This window comes from Chlamydotis macqueenii, chromosome 1, assembly GCF_036417535.1.
Source record: "Chlamydotis macqueenii isolate bChlMac1 chromosome 1, bChlMac1.mat, whole genome shotgun sequence".
Classification (NCBI taxonomy): Eukaryota; Metazoa; Chordata; class Aves; order Otidiformes; family Otididae; genus Chlamydotis; species Chlamydotis macqueenii.
Window position 1 is genome coordinate 32,181,361 of NC_141556.1, and position 14,487 is coordinate 32,195,847.

The window sequence follows — 14,487 nt, forward strand, 5'->3', positions numbered from 1 at the left end:
TCTACTACCGCACTGAATTAAAAAAGATTCTAATCAGAGCTCATGTTGTAAAAGTATGCTAATGATACCAGCACATATGATGTCCAAATGTCATCTAGCCAACTACAAACTCAATTAGTAGATTAGGTTTGAAGTTACAATATATTAGTCATTTTCAAATGTACTATAAAAGTCTGAAGCCTCATTCTCAATGAACTAGCTACTTTAGAGGAGGAGTCCTTTTTCCAGGACTGCCACAATTCATCTCAATGTATCCACACTACCAGGACCTCAGTATACTAAAAAAACAGTGCCATTTATTTTTTTAATAGGCAATACATCCAACATCTGAAATCTGGCAGGTGAGACAGCCCCAGTAATGACCCCTAAGAATTTCTTGCTGATCAGTCTCAGCAGGAAATAAGCAGCCATACCAGCTAGATGACACTGCCCACCTTGAAATGTGTACCAGAAAAGATATGCATCTTCTAGACCATGTGAAATCTGAGCCTCATGTTATCTTGATCAGCATTTTTTTTAATTTTGATAAAATCTATACCACTACATGTAAAATCAATCTCATGCTTTGTCTCTATCACTGCAAAAGCTAAAAAAAAAAAAAATATTCTGTACCAAGAGCACAACACAAGACAATCTGTCTCAATAATGTTGATAATCAGAATGGTGATAAAAAATGGGACAGAATAGCTCCGAAATCCTTCCTACACACAGCACGGGTAATAGATCTTACACTGATTAACTTAAAGAGACAAGATCCTTATTATCCATTATTAGAATCAGCAGCTGCTCAGAGCTCATAGATTTCAAATGACAGTGAATTAGCTATAGCATGAGTCATACTCAAGTCCATATATACACCTCTCTCCTGAAGAATTTCCAGATTCCTCTGTAGGGTCTCCAGCACTTCTATTATGCTAACTTGAGTCTTACAAATCCACAGAACATCAGTTGTCACTTCACGCTTGATACACTTAGAGCAACTCAGAGGAAATGACATAGTAAGGTGCATTTCAAAAATGTCTGTGCCAAGTTCTCTCTCCTGTGGATAAACAAATCCCTGTAGTTTTGATACCCAGAAGAAAAAAAGCCAACTGGAATTTCAAGTTAGAAACAGAGAGAAAACAAGCTAAGTAGGTTTTTTTTCAAATAAAAGACTTAACAATCCAAAAGCTGAAGAACTACCTTCCAATGTTTGGAAAACTTCCCTGGTAAAGGGAAAAGAGACATTCTAACATTGAGATAAATTTTATGAATCTACTCTGGGCAAAGAAATTCTGGCTGTATGATCTGCTCCCCTGAACAAACACACTTGGTTAGTTTATTGAAACAGCAAGAATAGAACACCAGAATTTCCATTCACAAACTGATTTATGATCTGGATAGTGTTGTTTTCTTTTTATGGATTAAACCAGGCCAAAAAGATTCAAGATAAGTTTTAGTGCAGTTCAATGACCAGACTGCCATTTATATTATAAGTAAACTCATTGGAATCCCCATTATTTTGTTGGCATGTCTATATGCAGTGGAGTTAGCTATCCTAAGATTTCAATCAGGTACGTAACTCTCAGGTATTTCTCATACCCCTCTCCTTATCCCAGTCTCTGAAGAGTCCAGCTTTACTCTGCACCTCATTACAGCAACTGCACTTAACAAGAACACAAAGGCTTAGTCAACCCAGGATCAAATTATTTGGAACAAAAGATTATGGTAGAAGTTTCACTCCTTTCTATTTCAAAACATACCCAATTTAGAACGACAATGTTGCCTCTTTACAGAAGAAGCTTTCAAAAAGATTTATCTTAATGAAGAACCTTGAATTGGCCCTACACATACAATCTCAGAAAACTGAACTTCATTTGCTGTGGTTAATAAACTTGCATGGAATTAAGTTCATTCCTTTTCCTTCAAAAATCTGACTGCAAACTTGAGAACTACTAAGTATCATGTTTGAAGCGTAAGATGATATTAAAGGTTTAAACCCTTCACCTTCTCAGCACACCCAAGACAATGCACATATTTTGCCTGAGAGTTAAACAAAACTAACTCACATCCAAAGCTGAAATCAAACTGCAGCTATCTTCTGTGTTATTCCAGTACATAAAAGGAAATGAGGCTCAAGCAGCAGGTTCAGTTGCTGAGCCACTGTAACTGCTTGCTGCCATCTAGAGAGGGTGCACTTTCTCCTCCTCTCTGCCATCTTCCCCACCTCTTCTCTTACACAAACTCACTGCACCTCTCTGAAACCACCTGAACTTATGAAACAGAGCAAGAAATACATAAAGTTTGGGGGAGGCAATGAAGTTAGAACAGCTCACTGAGGACTTCAACTGCAGAGTCAGTACAACATATGGGGACTAATTTAATAGAAGTACATTGATAAAATAAGCAAATTCAATCTGAAATTATTAATCTGAACACCACATCCCCTTTACATATTTAAGCAGGTTTTTTTTTCTTCCAGTTTCAAAATGTATAAATATTAAATTCTGGAGATATTAGGGGTTTACCATGACTATTGTTTCACCATGAAAGAAACTGCACTCTCCCTCATAATCAATGCATACTTCAACAGACTTGCCTTCACAGCCACATAGAGCATTCTTAACAGAATAATACAAGTTACAGCTTGAGGTACGGGCAAAGGAACTGCATGGGCCTTCTCTACTTCTGGTTCCAAGTTCCCACTTGCCTTAAGCCTGGCAGAAAATCCAGAAAGGAAGTTTTCTGCTATTTTAGTGCACTACATTGTATTGTGGAGGGCTAATGGACATCATCACGGACAGTGGGGTCAGAAGACTGTGAGACTCTCTCCTCTTTCAGCACTACATGACTTAGACTGGCTCAGACATCCATGGATGAATTAAGCTTACAATCACATCCTGTCCCTCCACTAAGCACAGCCTAAACCTCTACGTGTTCCACCACAACAGCACTGACATTTGTTTTACCCCCACGCTAAACTTCATAAAGCTAAACTCGCAAACTCTAACCTTTAAGAAAAAAAAAAAAGAGTCCATTCAGACAGCTAAACCTGCAAAAGAGAAAGTCAGACTGAAAGTCAAACTCCAGACTTAACTAAGCATATCTGCCAGTTTTTATTACATCGTGGGTATTACTGTGCAGCAAGTTTTATTTATCAAAAATAATGAGTAACTGTTCAGACTACATTCAGATACTTTTTACCAATGTTAGTAAGTCTCTATTTAATGAAGCAACATAACTGGAAAAAAATCTACTCTTTGTAATAACACTTGAGTCTACAATTTTAAAAAACATAATAGAACAGGAGAAAGCCCAGCTAAAGGCAACCATAATATAAGCAGATTAAATGCATGTGAAGCAATCAAAATATTTTGCTTTGTCACCTTGCTAAATACAAAAAATACTTATCAGCTACACCTGTCTGCAATCAAATAATAAAGTACTATTTAATAATAGATCCTACCTAAAAGCAGCTTCCCAAAAGCAGTTCATTCCACAAACATCAGAGGGCAGCATCCAATAGGAATTCCAGAAAGATACAGACAAATTCTTACACCTAACAGGATAAGACAAAAATAACCTATATAAATGTTACTGATTTTTTGGCAAAGTTAAATTAGTTATTTTCTAGCTCAAACATAACTTGAATTAGTTAGTTATCTGGCTATGTAATGGAACTTGGATAATACAAAAGAGGAGGTATTAGGTGCCAACCAGGAGGGTTCTTTATAAGGAAGAACAGTCCCCAACCTTTAGTCTTTCCTCTCCATGTACTTTCAGAGGGAGAAAAACAGGCTGGAATTTTTGAGGGTCATTCTGTGTCCTTGGCTTAGTGTAAGTCCATAGGTAATAGAGTGAATGGCAACACTTACTGCTGGAAAGAACTCATTCACCTTTGTAATACCTTTGTCTACTTCAAGCAGAGGAGTGAGTAGAACATTTCATATTCAAAGTTACATTGTCCATTTAAACACAATCCCTACTCAACCACAACTCTGTTCAGTGCAAACCTGCAAAACTGATTTTTAACAAAAACCAGGGCTTTTCAGCACCAACAAATTCCATTGTTTCATAACAAAAGTTTAATGCAACACAGAAATAACTACCACACCTGGAAATTTTTCCTTCTCCATACTAAGGAAAGATTAATAATTTATTGACTTGTGCTACACTAACAACTACAACCACAGGCTTTATTAGTCCACCACTATATTTTATGAAACAGTAATATAGGAAATACGTAAAAAGAGCAATAGAAGTGTATTTTCAAAGTTTCCCATGAGGAAATCAACATTAAGATTTAAAAATCTTAAATGAATAGGCAGAATATTGCAAAGCAAGGGATACATTCTTGAGTGACTTCGTAGGCTCCCTCTTCCTGCCCTGGCAACACAATGCCACATATCCTCCTTTGAAAGTTGGTATCTGTGAATGAAAGACATGTGCAAGAAGAAAATTCACACAAAAGCTTGATGATTAGAAGATATTTGAGGACTACAGCTCAGAACTCTATTGGAAGTCAGCTTTGTAAGTTTGAAATGAATCAGCATCATCTTCATAGGATTATCTGGTATCTGCAAAGGCCAACACTTTGCAAATACCAGATTTAATAAATTAACATAGCATCAAAAACGGCAAGCTGAATCCTTTCTTCTTTTTCTAACACTTAAAAAAAAAAAAAAATGACCTGATAAACACAAGTTTCACAAAGCCTCATTAAGTGCTGGGGGAATGGAGCAGTTCTTTGGTAGAAATCACAGGAAATCCTCATATCCTGTAGATACACGTGTTTGCAAGAATTAGTCAAGTAATTCTATCTTGTGACTTAAGAATAGTCTCCACAAATAAATATCCAGGTACAAAAAAGGATAATGTAGGTTGTGACTAGGATATCTGCACTCCTCTGCAGAAAATGGCATGAAAATAACAAGTTCTCTCTGCCTGATTCTTTCTTACACTAATCTTTATGGCTTTTGAAGCTTCTTAGAAACTTCAAGACACATTAAGACATTGCACTTATCTGAATAAGAATCTTTATGATCTCTACCGTGTATCTTTTTGAAGTAACTGTTTCTCATTACTTTTAGGATAAATTAACAGACTATCTCTCAACAACAGTTTTCTGGTTTGGAAGATTATTATCTTATTATTATTACAGTGGATTCCTCTTCCAGCTGTCAAGAGCTGTGTTTTTCTTAGCTGCCATGAGCTACTACCCTATCCAGACTACCAAGACAAGAGGCAAGCTTGAACTAATGTTAAAGTCAGTCATTTCTCTGACACGTTAGGCCTTTCCAATATCCCATTTAGCAGGATGACAGGGTTGTCAGCTTTGGATTTGATTCATAAATTTCATGTTTGAAACAAAAATATTACTAGGATATATATGTATGTAATTTACCTAAGGTTACACTAAGATTTTTTTTCCTGCCAGCAGAAGTCTCTTTCAACTGACCATTTGCTACCATATTCCATAAAGCTTTCGCATACAAAGAATTAAGAGACTGGAATCAGCACACAGCACATTCTTCTTGCTATTCACAATAAGATTATTCAAAATGCCACTCATGACAATTTTTTTTTTTTTTTTACTTGAAATAAAACTTGAGAAAAGCTTAGACTACAAGTAAGCGCCACAAGCACTTCACAAAGCTAGGGAGACGCACTGCATCTCTTCATCAAACAGGCACAGTCATTGTTACCCAAGAGAGGTTACTTGTCAGACAGGAATAGTCACCTTCAGCATTAGGTAGAGATATTTTGCTCACCTCTATTATAGGTTACTTGATTAAAGGCCAGTGTCCACAAATAGAAAGCAGAAAATAATTATAGGTGAAGGAAACTCATCAATCTAACCCACGCACATGGAGCACCCCAATCCAGCCCCAATGCAGGAGAGCAGCCAGCCCACGGGCCAGGCAGAAGATCCACCAGATGAGACAACACAAGCAGCTCTCCAGACCATCTCACTGACTGCTACAGGGGTTACTGCCTGCAGGGGTGTGGGGCTCACTGCAAGATCAAGGTGGACTGGGGAGGAATGAGAACGCAAAACCAGGGAGAAGAGAAGAGGGTCTAGTCAAAAGTAAAAAGGTTACCAGCCAGTACAATTGGCTATGTTATGTGTCTGATCATCAGCCTCCTTATTAAACTCAATTTCTATTTAATAGGGGCTCCATTCTGCGTGCATGTGTGTGCACAGAGGTCGAAGTGCCAGCAAATGAAAAGGCGGCCACATATTATAGGGGCCCATGGGACTGCAGTGCCAAAAACCGGAGACACATGTGCACACAAGCGTGTGGGCATGCATGCTGGTGCACATCATCACTAGCAAACATCAAGCCAGACTAGCCTGTAAGTAGAGCAAGAGGCTTGGGAAACATGTATCAGACAGGACGTAAGGCTGAGCCAGACTCTGCAGAGATCAGAGGGTCTGGGCTACTGAAAGAACCTCTCTCAACCTAGCCACAGAGATTAGGGTCTGAGGGATGGCTACTGGAAGGATCAGAAGGCCCAAGTCAACCACCAGAGAGGCCCTGGGGTTTGAGGGCTGGCTAACATTAAGGTCATAGGTCTGGATCAGCTAACCGAAAGACTGATTTGCATGAGGCAATCCTGTAGGCAGTTACCACACAGGCTAAGGCCAGTGACTTGAAGGATCTATAGCATATGCATCTGTGCATGTGTGTGCATGTCTAAGAGGGTCTGAGTACCAGCAACTGAAGTGCAGCTGCAAGCATCGTGGGCTTGGACATCCAGGCCAGCAACAGGGGAGACCAGAGGATCATGACCCAGTCCTGGCTAAACTGAGTGACTAAGGTCAGTTACTGGAGGGATCCACACTGTATACATTAATTTATTTGTTACTAAAAGTCTTTCACCCTGATCAGCTAGAGAAGGGAACAGGATCAGGCTGCTTGTGTTGTTTCGGGTTGTACAAGCACCGCTTCTTCTGTGTTGATCTCTGCGGCCAGCCATGTACACATGCACCATGGACCTGTGTGCCCATTGGGAATAAACACTCAGATTTGCTACTGGCTGGACCTACGGATATGGAGCTGCAGCAGCCTCGCCTCCACCACACTACTGGGTTGGACAGCTCACACCAACCACTGTCAAAAATACAAAATCAAGGAAATACAAAGTTTTAAAAATCATTGGTATGACAGACAAGCATTCTGAAAGATTGGCTTGCCAGCTCAATGTATCTCTCCCTTGGGCAACTAGCCATTTAAAAATTACCTTTACTAGCTGACTTAGCTTCAATAAAACTAGACAGTTTTGCAGACTTAGCAAAGGTATTTATACTGTGACCTGAAAAAAATTATTTTCAGAATTAAAGGACAATTTTAAATTTGTGTGCAAAATACATAGCAATGCACAAGCCGAATTCACAAAGACCGAGGCCCCGTGCTCAGGAAAGTCAAGTTTTAACCATAAAGAATCCCCCAACAATCAGTGGTAAAAATAAAAAAAAAAAGAAGTCCTTTTGTTAAGCACGCTGGTAGGCTTACTGTTAATAGGGATCATAGCTTTCCAGTATACTTTTCAGTCCATCTGGCATCTTTTATTCTACTGTAACTTCACAGCAAATTTAGCAGTATGTCCAAATGGTGAGGGCTGCAGTCAGCTAGGCTGTCATGACTATTGCCTTCCTGTCCGTATCTCATTAACAACGTAGGTCTAATCAACAGCAAGAATTCACTAACGGAGCCAGACTGGTGTCTCTCCTACAGCATAACCTACAAGGTATAGCAAAACAGTAAGGATGCATTTTTTAGTTCCTTCCTGCTCATAATCACAAGAGTGAAAACATGGGAAGGTAAGACATGCTCAATTCAACCCCCAAATACACTGAGACTTTGTGATTCTTCTGAACTGTTTCTCCTGAACATCTGCAGCAGTATCACAAATTTGTTACAATGTTATGTTGTCAGAGAAGCAACGGCATGGAGACAGCAGATGTAACATGAAATATCTGACACTGGATAAACCTTTAAACTGGAAAAATCTTTATAATGTTTCATTAATTTACAACATTTCTATCTAAACCAACATTTGCTAGTCAACTTGATTGCTTGACAAATTCAGCAGATTTTTTTTTTAAATATTCACCTTCAAATTGTTAAATGTTTCATCTTCCAAAAGTTTTACTCATATTTTGAAATGCTTAGTTTCTAGACCAATTTCTTAAGGCACAAGAGTAGCTGTGAAGCATACTGGTGAAACTGCTGGTTAAATTCCTACACAGACAAAAACAGCTGCACGCAGTGCAAGGTAGGAACAAGCTACCTACTACAACCACCCTCCTCTGCTGTCTAAGCTTGTGGGTATACTTCCTACATTTTTCTGAGCACTATAATCCACTTAACTCTCCCTTTGCCAGGTCAGTTAGAGACCAAGAGACAGACACAGTCAGATATCAGTGTCACACATAACAAAACAGCATGGCTGGCTGCACAAAAATGCTAAACTACAGCACGATGGAAAAATGTTTCATTTTATTAGGGTCAAATTCATTGATGTCACTGAATTCACGGAACTGAAGACAGACTGATTCCTGCTCTATTCTCAAACTTGCTATTAGGATAGCACATTTTTTGGACCTAAATAGAAACATGAACATTATCTGCCTAACTGAAGTGGCAATAGTAGTAAAATTAACTGAAGACTCACTTCTCATAAGCACAATCTGCTAATTAACTGATCTGAAAGCATGTGGAGAAAGACTGACTTAAAAGGAGACATAGACACAGACAGCAGATTATAGCACATGTAGCAAATACGATGTAAATGTAGCAAATATGCATTTATTCACTATGGTTTTTTTTCTTTTTTTCACAGCCTTCTTCCTCATCCACAAATCATATTAGCAAAGGAAAAAAAAGGTTGACTAAATATACTGATTTTTCTATCTTCTCGGAGGTAGACCCTTCAATATTTTCCTTTTTTCAAGTTCAGATCTACTGTTCATTTAGCTCTTATACATGACAGTATTGACTACTCATTACTACTTTCTTCACTGAAATGAATAATCAGGAGGACAATTTAGCTTCAATGTTGATCTTTCTTCACAGCTAAAACTCAGCCTTTGGATTTAGCTAACAAATTCTTTAAATGTTTTTCAGTTACTTATATCAAGTTTCAAGATACAAGCCTTTAGTTTCTAGTCATCTTGTTCCTCAGGCTACTGCAGCCTTTGAAACAAACAACTCCTTACCAAAGTGATTACCCAACAAGCTCCCCTGAATTATTATGCTTATTAGAGGATCTTGCCTCAACCTGTAATTCTAGTTTCAATATGGTACTTCCTTTTTAATTAAAGATTTTATACTTACAAACATCATCACTATTGCAAAATCCTTCCAGGTGTGGTATTCTGAAGCTTTATTCAAAGCTTGCATTTTTCATGTTTGCATGCATCTGAAAATTACCAGAAACCTGGACTTCCTGCCCCCCCCCATCACAGAGTATGACTGAGCTCCTTCTGCCCTTACGTCATACACTATACTAGATTATTCAGGCAAAGAAAACCCTTCTTGGCTAAAGAGAAGGCAAAATCACTGCTGAGTGTGTAAATGCCTTCAGATTGCAGTTACATTCACTTTGCCAAATTGTATTTTAAAGCTATCAGTGAAAAAAGTTGAAGCAACCCATTTCTGAGAGTTAACCATTAATGCATATAAAATGTTAAACTTCAAGTATTAGAAGGTTATCTGAACACAATTTACCCTGTAAGGTTATGAACCCGTTAGGATATTACACGATCACAAAGAGGGTCTGAAGTGGGCATAAACCAGCCATGTGGCTGTCATGCCTCTACTAAAGAAACAGTTGAAATACAAAACCTGAAAACCACCAATACATTCACCAAAAAGTGCATATCAATCACACAATGCAACATGATTTAATACTTGAGAATAACTGAAACATACACCTAATATTCAGTGGAGCGTTTCTTAACTGCCACAGGACAGATTTCTTCCTTAAACAAAAGCCTTTTAGGGATCTAAAGCACTGACTCACATCTGAGTTTTGCACAGGCTGTTTGCACAAACAGCATATAAAACTTCAATAATTTGCAACAGGATGATGTTCATTCTAAGCCTTCAGACTCACAGCAGTTTCTAGGTATATTTGGCTCACGTGGAAAGGTTTTGGCAGCCGGGGGGCAGGGGGGGCTATATCAAATAGACACTGATTTTGCAAGGAGATATGTCCCCATGAAACTGTATGCACAGGAATTATTTGCAGCACTTAAGACCTTTGGAAAACAACTTTCTCAGGCTGTAAAAGCTTTTCCATATTGCAACACAGGGCAGGTTTATATCTCACTGCAGCAACCAAGAAGCTTCTTGCACCTTGCTGGCGTTCTCCCCTGCCAGCATCTTTGATTTAAAACTACACTTCAGGACAAATACTAAAAAAGAAAAAAGTGCAACTTTAAAAATAAACTTGGTTTTTCTTTTGCTAACCAGAAGCACAATGCACCTGAAAGTAATTTCAATGTTTACTCATACAAATTATTTACATTATCTTTTTTTAGCCAATAAAAATTTTCTTCAGTAAATTGAGTATTTTCTTTAGTAAAACATATCATACATATGATTTTTTTCCTCACATTTCTATTTAACACTGATTTATTAAACCAGTGAAATCTTACATAAAACTGTCAAAGTTAACTCTTTTATTACAATTATGTTCTTCAGAACTAGTTGATGTCAGCATCTCAAGAATGAGTTTTTAATCATGAACTAGAAGTGAGGAAAAAGCATCCTCACATTTTTTTCAAGTCATAATCTGTATTAATCTGAACTAAAGCAAAAGCACAAAAAAAAAAAAAAAACCCAAACAAACAACATTCTCTGAAGTGGTTACACCAGTCAAAAGCTGGGTTTCACATTTCAGCTGACTCCACCCCTAGCAACTCAGAATGCTGTTTCATTATATTTTCAGATGACTTAAGTCAGAGCTTCTGTAATCCTGCCATCCTCCATAACGCCTTTGCACCAGCACCAACACTTTCATACACATGACAAGCCAATTCAAGCGCTGAGCTGACCAAAACCTAGGTAATGTTCAGGCAGGCTAGCGTGCCAGATCAGCTCAGTTGTGCGACCAGAGAAGCACAAGCAGTGGTGGTGGGTGTGCCAGAGCATGTGCAGCATTGGGAAGGAGGGACAGTCGCCAAACCATCGAACTTAGACTGCTCCAAACTGCTGTGGAATCTAAACAGACTTAAAAGTAGGCTATCCCAGAAATGCCTAGTCCTAATTTCTCCTCCAGCTTTAGTAAGAGATTTCTTGTCACTCCTCTTTTCCTAGCATTAGCATTCTGGTAGCCAAAGGTGAACAAGATCATGAAACTATAATCTACAGGAAAACCAGTATTTTTTTTCATTCCATAATCTCATTCACTGCTTGACCACATAAAAATTTCTGCTGACATGAGTGGGGCAACAGAAACATGCAGCTATGCAGAGTGTGAGCTGTTCAGATTTAAGCCACTTCAGCTGTGGAACTGAACTCATAGTTCCCTGTGAGAAGACTAGCTTTATTTAAGTATTCCGTAGTAAGTATTTTTGCTCAAATAAAGTCATATTTGATAACCACAAAGTTACCAAGTTTCTGAGCAACTGAGACTGAAGAAGAAAACGCACCCTCCTCACCCCGTCCACGCCGTCGCAGGGAGGCGGCGGTCCCATTTTCGGGCGGGCCGGCGGCAGAGCCGCAGGCCGGTCCCCGGGGCAGCCCGCCCTTCCCGCGTCGCCCAGCCTCGCACCGCAGGCGCAGCGGCCAGCTCCGGCCAGCGGCGGGCCTGCAACACCGCTTTGTCCAAGTTTTGTTTTGTTTGTTTTTCCGGGTTTTTCAAACTCTGCTCCCGGTAACCGGACCGCGGGTGTCACCACCACACCCCATCCCCCCCTCCGAAAGCTTCGCCTGCGCCCAACCGAAGCTGCCTTCACCGACTGGCCGGGGGCGCCCGCGGCCCCTGCGGGGGGCGAGGGCGGGCGCCGAGCCCCGCTCCGCCCGCCGGAGGGGGGCTAGCCCACTCCCGCGCCTCCCCGGCCCTCCCCGCAGGAATGCTGGGGGAACCACCGCCCCCCTCCCCACCCCCCCGCCCGGCCCCCGGCCCGGTCGCCGCGTCCCGTACCTGCCGGCCCCCGCCTCGTCTCGGCCCGCGCTCTCCGCCGCCGCCCGGCCGCCGCTTGCTTGCCGGCGGGCTCCGGGCGCGGCGAGGTCTCGGGCCTGCCGCTCCAGGGAGAGGGCCAGCTGGCTGAAGCCGTAGAGCAGCGAGCAGACGCCGCAGCCCAGGCACAGCAGCGCCACCCGCCCGAAACGCCGCATCCTCCCGCGCCGGCCCCGGCAGCAGCGCCAGGCGGCGGCCGGGGCCCAACCGGCAGCGCGAGCCCCAACCGACGCGGCGGCGGCGGCGGCGCCAGCCCCGGCATGCGAGGGGCGGGGCCGAGAGGGCGAGGGGCGGGGCGAGCCCTGAGGCGCCCGGAGGGAGCCGGGCGCCCCCGGCGGGGCGGGGCGGGAGGCCGGGCCGGGCCTCAGGGGGTGGGGCTGTATCGTAGTGGCGGCTGCGAGCCCAGGTTTGATGGTCTCTAACGTGGAAAAAAGCTGAAAGTCCCCTTTCACCGCCGCAAATAGCCCGGGGGCGGGTAGGGAGCCCGGAGATGCCGCTGCCCTGCTCCCTTCAGGGGTACCGGCGGGGCCCGGGCACCTAGGGAGGGCCCGGGAGGAGCTGTCTGCCTCCACCGGGGCCCCTGCGGTTGGCCGGGTCTCGCAGCCCCTTCAGGCCTGCGGGAAAGGCCTTCCAGGGAAGAATTATAGAATCTAAAGGTTGGAAAAGACTTCCAAGATCATTAAGTCCAATCGTCAATCCAACACCACCATGCCTACTAAACCATGTCCTGGAGTGCCACAGCTACACATTCTTTGAACACCTCCAGGGATGGTGACTCCACCACTTCTTGGGCAGCCTGTTCCAGTGGCTGATCGCTCTTTCAGTAAAGAAGTGTCTCCTGATATCCAACCTAACCTCCCCTGCTGCAACTTGAGGCCATTTCCTCTCATCCTATCACAAGTTATTTGGGAGAAGAGACCAACACCCGCCTCCCTACAACCTCCTTTCAGGTAGCTGTAGAGAGCAATGAGGTCTCCCCTCAGCCTCCTCTTCTCCAGACTAAACAATCCCAGTTCCCTCAGTTGTTCCTCATAAGTTGCTCCTAGTGCTCTAGACCCCTCACCAGCTTTGTTGCTTTCTGGACACACTCCAGCAACTCAACATCCTTCTTGTACTGAGTGGCCCAAAACTGCATGTGGTATTTGAGGTGCAGCCAGGCAGTTGCAGTGACCAGTCTTGACAAAGTTGAAGTCTGCAGGCTCAGCACATCTGCTCATGCCTCACCTTGTCTTCATTAAGGGCGAAAATGAGGCTAAAGTCCCCTGAAAAACAACATTTTTTTTCCCACACTGAAGGTTTCTGCAGTGGTATCTTTGAGTTTCCTGTGTCAAAGCTTCACCACTGGCTCTTCGCAAGAGTATTCCCTCACGTTTGTCAGGCAGCTGGGGTCACACAGGTGTCCTTTCTCCTTGTACAGCGTGCAGATCGTTTTGGACCCCAGCCCTCTTCCCTCCTCCAGCCTTGGTGTGCAGGCGGCTGCGCAGCACCCTGGCCTGCGAAAGCAGGTCCCAGCTGGACTTTGGGATGGAGAAGCTTCGTGAACTGGGCCTGAAAGTTTCGTGGGTGGTCACTAGCAAAGAGAGGGTTGTCTCAGCTCACCAGCTCACACTTCTGGAGGATGAAAGTGGAGTTGGGAAGCAGCACATTGAGAAAGAAAAAGTAAGAGGTGTACATCCTCCTAGACAGGGGAAATGCTGGTTGGGTTTCTGCTGAATCCAATACAGGACCACATCCCCGCTCTCTGGCCCAGTCTGCTGAGCAAAGGCCTAACAGCCTAAGCCACTGTTGCCAAGGGAAGTTTTAAAGACATCAGTCAGTGCTTCTCCCTCAGCTCTTCCCATTGGTTCAAAAAAAAAGCCAAATTTGAAATAGTTCTGCTTGCTTTTTCTTCCTTACAATGCATTTGGCTCACATTTTCTCTACAGACTGGGAACATCCTTTTTTAAAACAAGCGATAATATCCCCACTTAATAGCATGAATTCAGAACCCTGCATTTTAAGAAAAATGCCAGTATGGTTTACAATAAAGCTTAAAAAAAAAAAAAAATCTATTGTAGATCCTGGGGCCTGAGGGTGCACATCCTACGTGAATGCCCAAAAAACCCGAGCCATAGCTTACTGCTGCTCCTGGCTGTGTTTAAAAGAAGGGGAAAAGCAGAATGCCAGCTGGCAGCTTTAGTAGCTGGAAGAGAATTAACGCCAAAATTATCCTGCCAAAATTGTTCATTGCCTCTTCCTCAAAAAAAAAAAAAGTAGAAATGAGGAAAAAAAGGTGTCCCTCTGAAGATACTGGATAATCTCCTATGTTTGTAGTGC

At 42.4% G+C, this 14,487-nt stretch overlaps 1 protein-coding gene across 3 annotated transcripts in view; it reads right to left on the minus strand.

Annotated features, from left to right (window-relative positions):
- GXYLT1 (glucoside xylosyltransferase 1) overlaps positions 1–12,396 on the minus strand; it is a 33,385-nt gene extending 20,989 nt beyond the window's left edge. The window contains exons 1-2 of one of the 3 annotated variants that reach the window (XM_086740011.1): positions 12,136–12,396; positions 3,446–3,538 (exon numbers count right to left, since the gene is read on the minus strand). In XM_086740011.1, the coding sequence (XP_086596137.1) occupies positions 3,446–3,538; positions 12,136–12,329 (287 nt within the window). In that variant the 5' untranslated portion in view covers positions 12,330–12,396. Of the gene's footprint in view, positions 1–3,445; positions 3,539–12,135 lie in introns of those variants that run through there. The other 2 variants (XM_086740012.1, XM_086740013.1) reach the window with 2 other exon arrangements.
- Between the last annotated feature and the right edge of the window lie 2,091 nt (positions 12,397–14,487).